Source organism: Microcaecilia unicolor, chromosome 13, assembly GCF_901765095.1.
Source record: "Microcaecilia unicolor chromosome 13, aMicUni1.1, whole genome shotgun sequence".
NCBI lineage: Eukaryota > Metazoa > Chordata > Amphibia > Gymnophiona > Siphonopidae > Microcaecilia > Microcaecilia unicolor.
The window spans coordinates 51,348,554-51,366,456 of NC_044043.1; the positions used below are offsets into that span (position 1 = coordinate 51,348,554).

The 17,903-nt window shown below is 45.4% G+C and overlaps 1 protein-coding gene across 1 annotated transcript in view; it reads left to right on the forward strand.

Moving 5' to 3' along the window:
• The window catches only part of TEX14 (testis expressed 14, intercellular bridge forming factor), a 195,500-nt gene that overhangs the window by 123,165 nt on the left and 54,432 nt on the right, over positions 1–17,903 (forward strand). The window contains exons 17-18 of the mRNA XM_030222131.1: positions 7,002–7,295; positions 17,197–17,297. Of these exons, the coding sequence (XP_030077991.1) occupies positions 7,002–7,295; positions 17,197–17,297 (395 nt within the window). The remainder of the gene's footprint in view (positions 1–7,001; positions 7,296–17,196; positions 17,298–17,903) is intronic.

Sequence of the window (17,903 nt, forward strand, 5' to 3'; positions counted from 1 at the left end):
AGAGTGGGCTTTACCATATCCTGTATATTGTGTGTATGTGTGATAATAAGCCCATAAATATACAGGGGTAGATACTGTTACGTTCAGGGTAGTGAGCCCTTGGTTCGTAGACACAGTGTACGATAGACTGAATCCTAACAAGCAGCGTACAGGATAGGCCCAAACTAGAATGTGGAAACAAAGAACAGATCAGTGGTAGATACGAACAAGTCTTTATTGTAGAGTTTCAACCAAATAAAATGCCCGACACAGGTTGTGTTTCGCCGAAAGGGGCTGTGTTGGGGGCTACAAAATAATAAACAAAATTACAAATATGAAAACAAAATCACTAAAAAAATTAAAAATTGAAAACCATGACATGTCAAACAAAATGCAGTAGACCGATATATATACATGTATAGCATATGCACGTATAAAGAACATTAATAATATTAAATAACAAATAATACTCTGATTTAAAAAGAATAGATGGATATGACACATATAGGGGCCCTTTTACAGAGCGGCGGATAAGCTCAACGTGAGCTTACCGCTCGCTCTTCTGGGACTACCGCCGACCCATCGTGGCCATCGACGGTAGTCCTGCCCTGAGCGCACACCATTTCTGAGGGAAAAAGAAAACCCCCAGAAATGTCTTGCGCGGCAATAACTTGGCAGTAATTGGGCATCGCCACACGCTGCCCAGTTAGCGGGGCAGCCCTTATCGCCACCTCAGTGGGTGGTGGTAAGAGCTCCCTGCCACATGGCCACGCGGTAAGAGTTCTCTCACCGCGTGGCCAAATTTTTTTTTTTTGGGGGGGGGGGGGGGGCACATCTCTTAAAAACAACATAATCTCTTTAAACTCATAGGACATATATTCCCAAACAGCATACCAAGGATAGCATACATATAAAATGTTGTAGAAATAGGACACATACCTATGTTGTGATCTTCCCCACCAAAAAATCTAAAGGGTTTATTTACTAATTTCTACCATAGACATCTACAAAAATGAAGAACAAAAACCAGACTGCTGAACCACCTCATATACAATAAAAAGGTTGCATATTTATTTATTTAGTAGTAAAAGAGGCCCGTTTCAGATCAAATGAAACGGGTGCTAGCAAGGTGATTGTCGCCAACACCTCCCCTCCCTCCCTGGCCAACCCCTTCGTTATTCTTCCATTGCTCCGCCCCCAACGTCATGACGTTTGACGCGAGGGCGGGGCCCGGAGCGATTTCCCACCCCTGCCTGCCAACCCCTTCGTTGTTCTGCCATTGCTCCGCCCTCGAGGGCAGGGCCCGGAGCAATTTCTCACCCCCCATGCCTCCCTGCCTCCCTCCCTGCCAACCCCTTCGTTGTTCTGCCATTGCTCCGCCCTCGAGGGCGGGGCCCGGAGCGATTTTGGTGGCTTCACCACCACGAACCTTCGAACCTTTTTGAAGGAAGTCAGGGCTTGGCTTCACTGACATCAGTGTCCTCAGAACGTTGAGGGTGAGTTTTATTATAGTAGATTTGATACATTTGTATCTCACATTTTCCCACCTATTTGTAGGCTCAATGTGGCTTACATAGTACCGGAGGGCCTTTGCAGGCTCTGGTGTGAACAAAAACAGGGTGATGTTGTGGTAAGATCAAGTTCATGTGGCACAGCCACATTAGGGAATCGTATATAAAACAATAAATTGAAAAATCCAAATGGAAAATAAACAAGTTACTCAATGCTCAAATGAGTAAGGCAGCATAGTAGAAAAAACCAGCATAATCTCAACTCAAAATTCAAAGGCTGTGAACCAAAAAGACAAAACACATCAGTTACATTAACTAAAATATCTGTTCCCACCGTAACTCTCCAGAAGGTGGCAACCTATGCATTATACAAAACTCAATAACCGCTCTCCAGGAGATGATAGCATGCTCATACACACACCTCAGTGTTTCTGGAAAAAACGATGAATGGAGCCAGCATAACATATACCTATACAGAGGTCAAGATTCAACTAAAAGACTGGCGCCAAAATATCGGAAAACAAAGATGAAAAATAAAAAAACCAAAAAAACTTTATAGTGAGGTGCTGACTTACAAAGTCTAATCCCAAAAATTAGAAACTCAAAAAGTCTCTATAAGTTATGAAATCGGAAGTGCTGCCAGTAATAAAATATGTAAGTATGATAACAAAGTAAGCAAGTAAGCATAATCGAAAGCCGATTTTGGGCGTCCTCAACTGCAGTCCGTCGCGGGGACGACCAAAGCTTACAGGGGCATGTCGGAGGCGTAGCAAAGGCGGGACTGGGGCATACTCAGCCGATAATGGAAAAAAGAAGGGCGTCCCTGACGAGCATTTGGTCGATTTTACTTGGTCCATTTTTTTCACAACCAAGCCTCAAAAAGGTGTCCAAACTGACCAGATGACCACCGGAGGGAATTGGAGATGACCTCCCCTTACTCTCCCAGTGGTTACCAACCCCCTCCCACCCTAAAAAAAAAAATTTTTTTTGCCATCCTCAAATGTCATACCCAGCTCCATGACAGCAGTATGCAGGTCCCTGGAGCAGTTTTAGTGGGTGCAGTGCACTTCAGGCAGGCGGACTCATGCCCATCCCCCCCACCTGTTACATTTGTGGTGGTAAATGTGAGCCCTTCAAAACCCACCTGAAGCCCACTTTACCCACATGTAGGTGCCCCCTTCACCCCTTAGAGCTATGGTAGTGGTGTACAGTTGTGGGGAATGGGTTTTTTGGGGGGTTTGGGGGGCTCAGCACCGAAGGTAAGGGAGCTATGCACCTGGGAGCAATTTGTGAAGTTCACTGCAGTGTCCCCTAGGGTGCCCGGTTGGTGTCCTGGCATGTGAGGGGGACCAGTGCACTACGACTACTAGCTCCTTCCATGACCAAATGCCTTGGATTTGGTAGTTTTTGAGATGGATGTCCTCGGTTTCCATTATGGCCGAAAACCGGGGACAACCATCTCTAAGGTTGACCTAAATGTTGAGATTTGGGCGTCCCCGACCGTATTATCGAAATGAAAGATGGACGGCCATCTTGTTTCGATAATACGGGTTTCCCCGCCCCTTTCCTGGGACGTCCTTAGAGATGGGTGTCCTTAGAGATGGTTGTCCCAGTTCGATTATGCCCCTCATTGTATCTATAAAATTAAAGTTAATTAAATAACAAATTGAATTAAAAAAAGAAGTCAAGATTGCTGCTGCTGACATCAGATGGACATCACTATAAACCAGTTTGTGTGTCCAATAGCGCATATCTAACATATAGAAGCAAAATATAGATGCAAAGCATAAATCATTATGCTTTTATATAGCAAATAATATAAATGACAATGTGCTCCAAAGTGTTATATAAAACGAGAAAATGCAAAAATTTCTACCACTAATTCCAAATTCATCATATAAGTCACTGTTGGTCAGCCATCTGATCTAAAAAAATAATGAAGACATCAAAAAATATAACATCATATATTTGTAAAAATAACCAAAATACAAAATTGCTCCCACTGACATCAGATAGACATCACTAAAAACAGAGATAATTCTCTAAAATGTTATATAAATTGAGAAAATGCTACCAGTAATACTAAATTCATCATATGTCACTGTTAGTCTGCCATCTTCTCTATAAAATAATAAAGAACTCGAAAAGAGTTCTTTATTATTTTATAGAGAAGATGGCAGACTAACAGTGACATATGATGAATTTAGTATTATTACTATACAATAATATGCAAATGAGATAACAGTGAGTCAGATTGCTCACAAAGTCTTGCATGGACTGAAACATAATAAAATAAAAGATAAAAATAAAAATGAATTGTATAAAATCGATCAGATAGACCTATAATAAAAATAACACATAAAAGCACAAAATGCTCCAAAAAATAATATGTATAAAACATAATTTAAAAAGTTAAAAAGGTTGTGTCCTATTTTTACTAGACATTATCCAAACAAACAAACAAAAAAGACAAATCAGTCCCCGTATTCAAACCATCAGGATGTAGAGTTTGTAATTCAAAAATTAGTTGCTGTTCTTAAACACAAAAAGAACACAAAAGCGAAAATCTTTAAACCTATGCCCTAAAGTAACAGATTGTTCAACTAACGGTTTATCTTGCATATTTCTTTTAAATGTTCTATGACCCTAACATTAAATTTCCTGTTTGTTTTAACTGTGTATGCTAAACCACATGGGTACAGTGCTGCAGTTTGAAAACTGTTTTAAATATAACTTTCGCCACACTTACCTAGTAATACTAAAGATGCAATTTCTTTTTTCAATGACATTGTCAGATCTTCACTAAGCACTTGGTAAAATGTATTTTCCAATTGTCTAGTTATCTCTGCAATATAAGAGTGTCTATACATGACTACAACCGCACCACCTTTATCTGCTGGTTTAATAATAATACTCTGATCATTATGCAGTGTTTTAATAACATCACTCTCTTCTGTAGTCATGTTATAGAATATCCTTTTCCTATCTTGCCTTTCAAGCTCTGTTATATCATTCAAAACTATAGTTTTGAATGTCTGAATCAGATGATGTGTATTACCAGGTGGAAGCCACTTACTATCTCTTCTAATTATAGATGAATCTGTCATATTGTTATTACTCTTGGAGATAAACTCCATAATATTCAATTTTCTAACAAATTTTAAAAAGTCAACCCTAGTTTTAAAAACATTGTATCCTGGAGTTGGAACAAAAGAGAGACCCTTATTCAAAACACTAATCTCTACATATGTCAGAATTCTGTTGGAAATGTTATGCACTGTATTTTATACATCCCCTGATTTTCCTGTCTTGACCTGTATTGTTGAAATCCGCCTCTCCCTCTGCCATGCCCCCTACCTGTCCCTCTGTTGTACATAAAATCTCTTGGGTTTCTATAGAGGGGTTGTCTGTTGTGGATCTCCTTTTCTAAAGTTGACCTAATTGAAAAACTTGTTTGTCAATATTAACATGTGGAGGTGTAGTATAAAGGGAAGCTGAAGGATCAAATACTTCATCTTGATCACCTTTAAGCCTTTCCCTTTCTCTCACTGTATTAGGACTACAGGGTAATTTACTCTGCATTTGTTTCTCTGTAACATTTTGTTTCTTCCCTTGTATGTTAAATGGCTGAGACACATTAGTCATCCTATTGGTCAGCACAGACAGCAAAGGTGATCCAGGGAATGTAGAGCAGACGAGAGTTCACCAAACAGGTTTTATTGAAGATGGACCCAACTTGGCCAAGTTTCAGCTTTGCCTTCATCAGGCGTCACCAGATTCTTAAAAAAAAAATACTTATCAGCTCAGATTCATTTTTATAAACAGAGCATGGATACAAGGAACTTCCAGTGAAGTATGGCGGAACATCCTCCTGGCAAATAATGAGTAATTTCAATTACCCCAATATTGACTGTATAAATGTTACATTAGGTGAGTGCAAGGGAGGTAAAATTCATAGACATAATAAATGACTGCTTCTTGGAGGAACCAACAGGAGAGGGAGCTATTTTCGATCTAGTCCTTAGTGGAATGTATGGCATAGTACGAGGTAATAGAGGAACAAAGCGAAGTTGTTTACCTTTAACAGTCTGCTCAAATTTGAAAAGTTTAGAAAGGATGACCAAGAGTACGAGAATAATGTGTATCCTTGGCATAGACAGCAGAGGAAGAAGATTTATAGAAGGATGATCAATAGGATGAGTAATGTGTTTCAGCCATTTAATACACAAGGGAAGAAACAAAATGTTACAGAGAAACAAAGTGAAGTTGCTTACCTTTAACAGGGTTCTCTGGTGACAACAGGGAAATGTAGCCACACTTACCCTAATTCCATCCCCCTTGACTTTATGGGATCAGAACTTTTCAAGCATTTTTCACTTCAGCTTTCTTACAGACTGAGGAGGAGGGGTGAATTTGAGGCAGCTAGGGAGCCTCCATGCATGCTCTTAGTTGTCTAATTAAGACTTTTCTCTGAGCTAAGAGAATGCCAGCCTGCGAGGCTCCTTCGGATGATGTCACCTGGAATGTGGCTGCATTCCCCTGTTGCTTCCAGAGAACCCTTATTATAGATACGCACCTTTGGTTTTTGAAGTCTTCAAGTCCGATGAGTGAGAGACTATGGTAAGGAGCTGGTGGTGTGCTTACGAGTAAGTATGGCTTTTATTGTATTTGGGACGATGAATGTTAGGGGTTTAATAAGTCCAGGAAATGACATCTTCTGTTTAAAGAGGCAGCTCAACTGAAAATACAGGTGGGCTTTTTGCAAGAAAGGCATTTGTTACTAAAGCATGGGCATCGTGTTATGCATAAGCATTTCTTCTTGTCTCTTTTTGCTTCTAATAGAATAGGGCTAGAAACAAATGGGGTGCGGATAATTGTGGCCCAGGAGTTGGTTAGCTAAGTTCATCATGTGCTTTGTGATAAAGAAGTTAGATATATCTTTGTTAAAAGTATAGTCCAAGGCCAACTTTACCTTAACTAGTATTTTATTATTTATTTATTAGGATTTATTTACTGCCTTTTTGAAAGAATTCACTCAAGGCAGTGTACAGTAAGAATAAATCAAGCATGAGCAATAGACAATTACAACAGTAAAAATATTCAAATAACAATACAAAGTATAGCATTGTATACTGCTGATACTTATTTATAGGCCAAATAGTGAGGAAGGTGAGTTTTTTGATTTAGTGACTAATAATGTATAGGAGTTTACTAAAGGTCATTTAATCGGGGGAGACTTTAATCTCACAGTTAATCTGAATATAGGTAATACGAGTCATGGGGAAGAGGCCTGAAGGCGTGTCAAATTAAAATAAAGAAATTAAGCTTTCAGTTCAAACTGGTTGATGCTTGAAGACAAATTCCATGTAAAAAGTAATTCTTACAGCACAATGTGAGTAGAATATTTGCTAAGTCTGAAGACAAGATTTATTTGTATATATATCATTTTTTAAAAATCTGTTCTAAATATGTTGGTTATTAAATTGAAATTTTTCCACCTACCTCCTATAGCTGAAGTGAAAATAATGGCAGAAAAAGCAACCTCTGGACAGCTCGGAATTCTACCACGATACTCACAGGGAAAAAAGACTGGGAATAACACTGAAGATTTTTCAGTAAATTTTCAGCCTTTCACTTCTGGGGACCAAAAAAGGATAATGCCTCAAAAAGAAGCTAATTGTCCAAATAAAGATTCCTTACATGAAAACCATCAAGAATTCAGCAGTGATGAGGAAGAAGCCACTGATATTAGCAGAGAAAATGACAGTGACTATCATTTGAAGAACATATTCCAAAATTTTGAAGGTATATCTAGCAACAAGAATCTTTGGACTAATAATATTTTAAAGTGATATTAAGACATTTTTATATTCTCTAATGTGTTAGTGCCATACTATGCAATTTTCTGTAAGCTATCAAGTCCAACTTTTGTTTTTATCCTTTTGGCTGCATTATAGAATAACAATTTACATCCCATGGCTTATGTGTGGCTTCAGTTATGCCAGAACCCTTGCAGGCTTAGAAAGAGAAGGACACCCATCTTCCGACACAAATTGGGAGATGGGCGTCCTTTTCTCAGGGTCGCCCAAATCAGCATAATCGAATGCTGATTTTGGGCGTCCTCAACTGCTGTCTGTCGCGGGGACGACCAAAGTTCACGGGGGCATGTTGGTACCATAGCGAAGGCGGGACTGGGACGTGATTGAGAGATGGGCGTCCTTAGCTGATAATGGAAAAAAGAAGGGTGTCCCTGGCGAGCACTTGGCTGACTTTACTTGGTCCATTTGTTCTTGCGACCAAGCCTCAAAAAGGTGCCCGAACTGACCAGATGACCACCGGAGGGAATCGGGGATGACCTCCCCTTACTCCCCCAGTGGTCACCAACCCCCTTCCACCCTAAAAAAAAATTAAAATTTTTTTTTGCCATCCTCAAATGTCATACCCAGCTCCATGACAGCAGTATGCTGGTCCCTGGAGCAGTTTTAGTGGGTGCAGTGCACTTCAGCTAGGCTGTCCCAGGCCCATCCTCCCCTACCTGTTACATTTGTGGAGGAAACAACGAGCCCTCCAAAACCCACCCGAAACCCAGTGTACCCACATGTAGGTGCCCCCCTTCAGCCATAAGGGCTATGGTAGTGTTGTACAGTTGTGGGGAGTGGGTTTTGGGGGTTCAGCACACAAGGTAAGGGAGCTATGCACCTGGGAGCAATTTGTGAAGTCCACTGCAGTGCCCCCTAGGGTGTCCGGTTGGTGTCCTGGCATGTCAGGGGGACCAGTGCACTACGAATTCTGGCTCCTCCCACGACCAAAGGGTTTGCATTTGGTCGTTTTTGAGATGGGCGTACTTGGTTTCCATTATAGCCCAAAACCAGGGATGACCATCTCGGTCGGCGATCTCAACATTTAGGTCGACCATCTCTAAGGTCGACCTAAATGTTGAGATTTGGGCGTCCCTGACCGTATTATCGAAACGAAAGATGGACGCGCATCTTGTTTCGATAATACGGGTTTCCCCGCCTCTTCGCGGGGACCGTCATGCGAGGATGCCCTCATGAAAATTTGGGCACCCCGTTCAATTATGCTCCTCTTGGTCTCCTGGGATTTTGCAGCCACAGGAAGGGCTGCAAATATAGCCAGGTGAACTTGGGGGGGGGGGGGGGGGGGGGGGAGGGAGGTGCTGCTGCAGCTGGAATGGACAGATGCTCTTAGCATGTTAAACTATTTCCCCCCTTTCCCAGCTGATTCCTGTCCATAGCTGATTGAAGAAAAAAGAAAAGGAGAGCATTGGCACAGTAGCCACGGGCAGCAGAGGAGGCTTTGACCTGATGTTCCATAACTCTCCTGTTTCTTGATGAGCATAGTGGGCAAGAGGGGAATTGTGAAAAGGGGGGAGGGGTTTGAGAATCAGGAGTTACAATTTTGTTTTGTTTCCTTTTAGAAATGGTGGTTTGAGGGTTGAAAAACAGGAGCTGTGTTGTGTTGTGTTTTTAAGAAATGGTCTAAAGAGGTTTGAGAAACAGGAGCTAGGGATTTAGAGAGAAGAACTGGGTAGGTTATGAATGAGGGGATGAAAAATGTGCTTTGGGGGTCTATGAAAAATGAGCAAGTGGAAAGGTAAACCTGTGTTTATATGTAGGTCTCTTGAGATGAAGGGCCAGAAAAAGGACTGGGGGTAGAGGAAGGAAGGTAAAGAGGATCAAGATGGGAAGGGAGGGAAGGATATAGATGAAGAGAAGGGATGTGAAGGGCAGCAAGGCTGGAGCACCATCACCTCTATTCTGAATCCTTAAGATCCTAGATCTGTCTCCTTCCCCTTCCATCTCCCCAAATTCCAGAACTTCCCTTTCTCCGAGGACAAGCAGGCCTCACAAGTGGGTGATGCCAATCCGCATCACCCAGTCTGTCTTTTGCCATAGTAAAAAAGAGAGCTTTGTGAAGTGCAAACCACACATGCACGAGTACCTTACCACCCATTGTGTGAACACGGTCTCCTCAGTTCTCTATTTTCCACGTGAGGAGAAGGTGCGTTTTTTTACCTCTCCTCACTCGCCCGTTTTTTTGAGAGTGTTAGTGCCTTTCAGTCTTTTTTCTGCTTCTCTTGTGGCTCCTTTAATTGGACCTTACAAACCCTTCCTTTTATTTTTCCTTAGTTTTATTGTGCCCGGGTTTAAGTTTTCTTTATTTTTCCGTCGTTATCAGGCCGTTTTTAGGCCTTCACTTTGGTCAGGTCTTTCTCTTTCTTTTTCTCCATGCCTTGCCACTTTTTCAGGCACTATCAAGTCGTTTAATTTAGCCAACGAAGTTTATCCATCCATGTCCGTGAAGATTCCCAGTGGCTTCAAGTGCTATACCCCTTGCACTTGGACTATCTTGGGAAAGGACAGCCATTCTTGGTGCCTGCAGTGTCTTGGGCCTGACCATAGCCCTGCTAACTATGTTCTTTGTCTTTGTATGAAGAAGAGGACCCAGGTTTCCTGAGAGGCTCAATGAGAGAGGATCTTTGGAGCCAAATCCAGTTCCTCAATATCGGCATCAAGGTCGGAGGCATCTGCATCGACGTCGAGCATCACAATGGTGTCGGGAATATCGGTAAACATGGCTGCTTCTAGATCCTTAGACACTGGGAGCAGTGAAGCGTCAAGTGTCTCTACCTGCCTAGGCCTCCTGCTATGAAGGCCTCCCGGTACCATCCATTGTCGGACCTGACCCCTAGGCAACATGAGGATTCAACATAATCCTTGTCAGCACCGAGTAGCCTTGGTGACACGTTTCAGGCAAAGGCCAAGAAGCATCATCATCGGTCACCCTTGACACATGGTGTGTGGAACTCTGCAGCATAGAAGGATTCGTTACCTGAGAAGTATCGACACCGGGAGGATTGCCCTCCCTCCATACAGGAGTTGCCGATGCACCTGTCTCCAAGCAGCTGAGATCCTGCTCCTGCGTTGACCCTAGCGGTTCTGCAACCTGTGCCTCAACAGCACTCCAACTTTTCCCCGTGTTGGCCCTCGATGAGTGTATCCGGGCCTTGCTTCCAGAGCTGCTGGATGGCTTCATGCATCGGTGTGCATCAGAATCAGGGGAGCTTGCGCCTGCCATACCTCCCGTTGCGGCCTCGCCTGGCCCTCAGCCAGCGGTGCGGCCTCTTTTGGCCCTGGTGTCGACTGCCACCCAAGTTGGCACCCCTTCAATGTTATTGGAGGAAGCTTCACTCGAGTCCAGACAGGAGCCAACCTCAACACCGCTCTCAAAGGCACAGTTCCTCGGCATTGAGGCAGGTTCAGTCTTGGCAATCCCATAGGAAGATACTGTCTGACATTGAGGAGGAGCGCTCATGGGATTCAGAGGAGGATCCCAGATATTTCTCCTCAGATGAGTCTTATGGGATCCCCTCTGAACCCTCCCCTCCACCTGTTAGGAGATGGTCTCCGCTGGAGAGCCTTTCATTTCCATCTTTTGTTAAGGAAATGGCTAATGTCATTCCATTTCCTTTAGAAGTGGAGGATGAGCCCAGGGCCAAGATGCTGAAGGTCCTGGACTACACATCTCCTCCTAAGGAGGCTGTGACTGCCCCTCTCCATGAGGTACTCAAGGAAGTCCTTGTCAGGAACTGGGAATCCCCCCTGGCAGTCCGTGTCATGCCCAAGAAGATTGACACCCAGTATCGGATCCACAGTGAACCTGGATTTGTTAGGCCTCAGTTACCTCACAGTTCCATGGTGGTGGAGGCTGCTCTCAAAAGAGCCAGGAGTACTAGGGAATGTGCCTTGGCGCCCCCAGGCAGACAAGCTAGAACCCTGGATTCTTTTCGGAGGAAGCTGTACCAGGCTTCAATGCTTATCTCCCGTATACAGTCCTACCAGCTCTTCACAAGCGTCTACTTGCGAAACTCAGTGCAACAGCTGACAGACCTAGTGGCTGCGCTCCCTCTGGAGCAGGCCAAGCCTTTTCGCAAGTTGGTCAAGCAGCAGTAGACATGTCGAAAGTTCTTGGCCAGGGACACTTACGACACCTTTGATGTGGCATCCAGGATCTTTGCTCATGCTCAAAGTATAGCAATGTGCAGACTCTCGTGGCTGTGTGTTTCTGACTTGGAACACTCTGTTCAGCAGTGGTTGGCAGATGCTGCTTGCCGGGGGGATAACCTTTTTGGAGAAGAGGAGGTCGCTGACCAAATCAAGAAGCATACTGATACATTTTCTTCTCTCTCCTGCCAGGTGCTTTCTGCATCTACCTCCTCAGCTAGGAGGATTTTGGCAAGCCAAGGATCGGTCCCTACAACTATACACTCCTTCAGCTCACCAGCCTACTCATGCTCAGCCCCAGCGCACTCGTTCACATCAACAGCGTGCACCTAAGGCCCCTGCTGCTCCCTAGTCAAAGCAAGGGGCGAGCGTTTGACTAGCTCCAGCAGAGCATAGCTGCAGTAAAAGTGTCCATCCCGGACAACTTGCCAGTTGGAGGGAGGCTAAACGTTTTTCACCAAAGGTGGTCTTTTATAATTGACCGGTGGATTCTTCAAATAGTCTGTCTCCGATACACCATCAATTGGCATGTCAAACCTCCAAATAGGCCACCGAGATCGCATTCATTCAGCTCTCAGCACAGGTAGGTACTTGCAGTGGACTCTTCACCTTTCTATAGGCCCATGCAGTTGAACCCGTTCCACCAGGGGAAGAAGGGCAGGGATTCTATTCTAGGCACTTCCTTGTGCAGACAGGGGGGATGCGTCACATCCTAGACCTAAGGGCCCTGAACAAATTTCTAGTCCAGGAAAAGTTCAGGATGGTTTCCCTGAGCACCCTTCTCCCAATGATTCAGAAAAATGATTGGCTATACTCTTTGGATTTTAGGGATGCATATACTCACATCCTGGAGACAAGAGCAGACAATCTTGTCTCACTGGTGTCCAAGGTTCATAACTCTCAGCAGGTCACAGCTCTGCAGATGTTGAGATTGTTGGGCCACATGGCTTCCACAGTGTATGTTACACCCATGATAGGTCTTCACATGAAATCAGCTCAATGGACCCTGGCTTCTCAGTGGTATCAAGCCATGGGGAGTCTACAAGATGTCATTCAAGTGTTCCCAGAGCCTGTACACTGTCTTCATTGGTGGACAATTCGATCCATTTTGACTCTGTGACTTCCATTCCAAATTCCTCAGCCACAAATGCTGATGATGGATGCATCTCTCTTGGGATGGGGAGCTCATGTAGATGGGCTTCACACTCAAGGAGTTTGGTCCTCCCAGGAAACGAATCTTCAGATCAACCTCCTGGAGCTTCGGGTGTTCTGGAACGCTCTAAAGGCTTTCAGAGATCGGCTATCTTATCAAATTGTTCTCATTCGAGCAGACAATCAGGTTGCAATGTATTACACCAACAAGCAGGGGGGCACCGGATTACGCCCTCTGTGTCAGTAGGCCGCTGGATGTGGCATTGGGCTCGCAAACACGGCATTTTCCTTCGAGCCACTTATCTGACAGGGCAAAACAATACCCTGGCTGACAGGCTGAGCAGGATAATGTAACCGCACGAGTGGTCTCTCAATATGGGCATAGCCCGCAAGATCTTCCGAGCGTGGGGCACCCCCTTGGTTGGATCTTTTCCAATCAGATCGACCACCAGGTCCCTCAGTTCCAGGCTTCAGGCTCATGGCAGACTAGCGTCAGATGCCTTCCTCCTCAATTGGGGAACAGGTCTTCTGTATGCGTATCCTCCAATGCCTCTAGTGGGAAAAACTTTGTTGAAACTCAAGCAGGACCATGGAACTATGATTCTGATTGCGCTGTACTGGCCGTTGCAGATATGGTTCCATCGTCTTCTGGGATTATCCTCCGAAGAACCATGGAGATTGGAGTGCTTTCTGACCCTCATCACACAGTGAGAGGAGTCGTTTCTACATCCCAACTTTCAGTCTCTGGCTCTCACAGCTTGGATGTTGAGAGCCTAGAATTCGCTTCCTTGGGTCTTTCGGAGGGTTTCTCCCGAGTCTTGCTGGCTTCCAGGAAAGATTCCACTAAGAGATGTTACTCTTTTTAAATGGAGGAGGTTTGCTGTCTGGTGTGACAGCAGTGCCCTAGATCCCCTTTGTGCCCTACAAAGACTCTGCTTGAATTCCTTCTGCACTTGTCAGAGTCTGGTCTCAAGACCAACTCAGTAAGGTTCACCTTAGTGCAATTAGTGCTTATCATTAACGTGTAGAAGGCAAGCCCATCCCTGGACATCTAGCTGTTCGCTTCATGAAAGGTTTGCTTTTGTTAAAGCCCCCTGTCCACCCTCCGCCAGTGTCATGGGATCTCAACGTTCTCACCCAGCTGATGAAAGCTCCTTTTGAGCCACTGAATTCCTGCCATCTGAAGTACTTGACCTGAAAGGTCGTTTTTCTTGGTGGCTGTTACTTCAGCTCGTAGGGTCAGTGAGCTTCAGGCCTTAGTGGTGGATGCACATTATACTAAGTTTCATCACAACAGAGTAGTCCATGCACATTATACTGTTTCATCGCAAATTAGTAGCACCCTATGTTTCTACTGAAGGTGGTATCAGAGTTCCATCTGAACCAGTCGTTTGTCTTGCCATCATTCTTTCCACAACTTCATGCCCATCCTGACAAAAACAGCTTGCACACCTTGGATTGCAAGAGAGCATTGGCCTATTACATGGAGCAGACAAGGCCCCACAGGTAGTCCGCCCAGCTTTTTGTTTCTTTTGATCCCAAAAGGATTGGAGTCGCCATCTGGAAATGCACCATTTCAATTTGGCTGGCAGATTGCATTTCCTTAACTTATGCCCAGGCTGGGCTGGCCTTGGAGGGTCATGTCACGGCCGGCTTCGTCAGTAGCCCACTTGAGGTCAGCCTTCATTGAAGAAATTTGCAAGGCTGCAACATGGTCTTCAGTCCACACGTTCATTGCACTACTTGCCTTGAGCAGGATACCTGATGTGACAGTTGGTTTGGGCAGTCATTGTTGCAGAATCTGGGGTCTAGAATCCAACTCCACCCTCCTAGGCCCGTTTTATTCTGTTCCAGGTTGCACTCTCTTTCAGATTATATATAGTTTGAGGTTAATCTATGTAATGTTCTTGCCGTTGCGAGGCACAGTTGACCAATGTTTGTTGTTTTCAGTGAGCCTGGGTGCTAGGGATTCCCCACTTGTGAGAAGATAGAAGTCTGCTTGTCCTTGGAGAAAGCAAAGATACTTACCTGTAGCAGGTATTCTCTGAGGACAGCAGTCTTCATATTCTCACAATCCCTCCCATCTCCCCTTGGAGTTGTCTCCTTGGTTATTTTTACTTTATTTTTTGCTTTAGTATTAAGCTGAGGAGACCGTGTTTGCGCCATGGGTGGGAAGGCACTCGTGCATGCGTGGTGGAGCGCAGTCCGTGCTCCACAATGCTCTGTTTTTTACTATGACAAAAGCTGGACCGGGTGACATAGATCAGCGTCACCCTCTTATAAGAATATGAATCCTGCTGTCCTCTGAGAATACCTGCTACAAGTAAGTATCTTTGCTGTTTCCAAGGACAGGCAGGATTGCAAGTCCTCACAAATGAGTGATGTCATCCAACAAAGCCTACATGGAAAAGGAAAACCAACACTTCCACAAAAGCAGAGCAGAGCCAGCGTGGCAGAAGTGACTGGGGATCACTCCTGCCCTGACTACACTCCTACACTGTCAAGGATTGTAAGATAGGCCCAAGAAGAGGCAACTCCTGTTCAGAGGGGAAGGGTAGGGAGTGAGACAAATAGGACAAAGCACAAATTTAACACGGTCACTTTCAGCCAAAACTGAAACCATGCCAATATCCTTTTGGCCAAAGCTGAAAGTAGGCAGAAAAATCATTTTGTGCCAATTTTGGCACCATAACAGAAATCAAAATTTGGTTGGCCTCTACATCAGGACAAGCCTTAGTTGGGATTCCCCCACATGAAGGACTGTTCATCCCGGTTGTCCATATAGAAAGCAAATTTGCTGACCTGCAACTGATGTTTTCCATGCTTAGCAGGATTAACAGTCTCATCTTCCAACCCATCTCCACATAGAATTTAATCATCTTTTTACTCTACATGCCTTTATCTTTGACGTAGACTGAGGTTACTTAACTGAGGGCTGCTTAGCGCAGTGCCTTCTGCAGATGTGTAATGTTTTCTGGCTTATTCCAGCCAATGAGCTGGCACTCCTTATATTTTGTACTGTTTGGTGACATCAACTATATGTGGTACTACATTCCACGGAGAACAGCAGTTGCAGGTAAGCTACAGGGGGATGATCAGAAGCAAACGCTGGCGCTAGAGGCTGTTAGCGCCATACTAGCGCTGGCGTTTGCTACCGCTCCATGATCAGAGCCCTCGAGTGCATGAAACAACGCGCTCGAGGGCTCTGAACGCATGCTAAACAGGGCTAAACATATTCATCCCCAATGATCAGCGACCAGCGCGCCAAAGATTGGGTCGCTGGCTGCGGTAAACCCTACGCCAGCTCCAAAGCAGGCGTTAGGGTTTGCAGATCATTGGGGAGGAATGGTGAGCCCTGTCCAGTATGCATTTGCATGCTGGCAGGCCCCCATTCCCCCCAACAAGGCAAACCTGCCAGCGACGATCCCCCCCCCCTGGTCAGGGAGGGCTGGAGATCTGGTGGGTCTCCAGCCCCCCCCCCCCCCCAGCTCCCATCAACATGTGCACCCAGTCCCTGGTGGCCCAGTGGGCGACCACCCCCCAGTAACGGGGCTGGAGGTCCGCTGGACCGCCGTCCCCCCCCCCCCCCCCCGACGATCCCCCCTAGGTTCAGGGAGGGCTGGAGATCTGGTGGGTCTCCAGCCCCCCCCAACCCCCCCAGCAAAGGGTCCCTGGTGGTCCAGTGATCAATCCACCCCCCTTCCCTGCCTACCCACCCTCCTCTCCCTACCCCCCTGCCTTGTGGGTCGGAGGAGGGAGGTAGCCTGCCTCCCTCCTCTTCCTTTGACAGCAATTTTGCTGCTACCTTCCTCCTCTGACCCACAAGGTAGGGGAGTAGGGACAGGGGGGTGGGTAGGCAGGGAGGGAGGGAGGGGTGGATTGATCACTGGACCACCAGGGACCCTTTGCTGGGGGGTTGGGGGGGCTAGAGACCCTCCGGATCTCCAGCCCTCCCTGAACCTAGGGGGGGGGTGTTGGTCTCCCACTGGGCCACCAGGGACTGGGTGCACATGTTGAGGGGAGTTAGGGGGGGCTGGAGACCCACCGGATTTCTAGCCCTTCCCTGGGGGGGGGGGACCGGAGGGCCGCCGGACCTCCAGCCCCCGTTGCTCAGGACAGGGGTAGTTGGGGCCTGGTGGTCCCATGGACCTCCAGCCCTCTGTTTGACAGGTTTGGGCTTTTGACAGCCCAGACCTGTCAAACCAGTGCAGGAGGATTGTGCTGAGTGCATGCTCAAGCACAATTCTCCCCGCACTTCTACCCCACGGTCAGAGATAATTGCGTGCTTAAATTTGCATGCAATTATCTCTGATCATCAGTGCGGTAAAGCCCCGTGTTGTTCCAGCGCTATTTTAGAGCACTTTGGAACAGCGCAGGGCTTTTGATCATTTGCTTGTTAGCTGTGCAGACATTCATGGCACTGCATAATGTTTAAAATGTGGACACTGCATAGTGTTTATATGCAGCTCATTTCACTAATATTTTGGACTTTTCATGTTTTTTTTTAACTACATGCTACAAAATACCAGGTGAAAAGTGCCAAGCTCAAAAGGATGTCATGCAAGTGGAGCAGACGTTAAACTTTCCAATGACTTTGGGAAAAGCTGCTGAATCTTGGAATGCTTGCTGGGTATGTAGACCTCAAAATGTATTTATCATGATATGATACAAACTTGTAAGTAAATTTCTATGTTAGTAAACAGGTTGAATCAGCTACACAGGTGGTTGACATCATCTGGCAGTGCTTACATGGACCATCTCTCTCAGAACTTTGTTTTTCTGATCATGCATAGGATTTCCCACATTGCTGTAAGCTTTACACGTTCCCTTAGTCTTTCTTTGTCTGCACTGCTGCCTAGATGTGTTATATCACAGTTTAGAGATTTTTCCAAAGCTACTAAGGAAAAATCTCTTCTCTTACATTTTTGTCACCATCTCTATTTTCTTCCAAATCAACTCTGTCCGTGAAATAATTCAGCTTGGAAGACTGTCTTCACCATGGAAGAAGTCATGAATGGATTTAAACACTGCTTCTGGATCATGCCCCCTTCTGCTCTCACTTTGTACATATGTTTCCGAGAGCAGGATGCTTCAGGACCTTCAAGATGTTCGAATTGCAAACTCCTTCAACTGAAGAAAGGGATAAAGCAGGTGAAAAATAAGGGGTGGAGGCCCAGAAGGCTCACACACTACTGTGAAAAGAAGGGCATAGAAATTCTTTCTTGGGCCCAAGGAA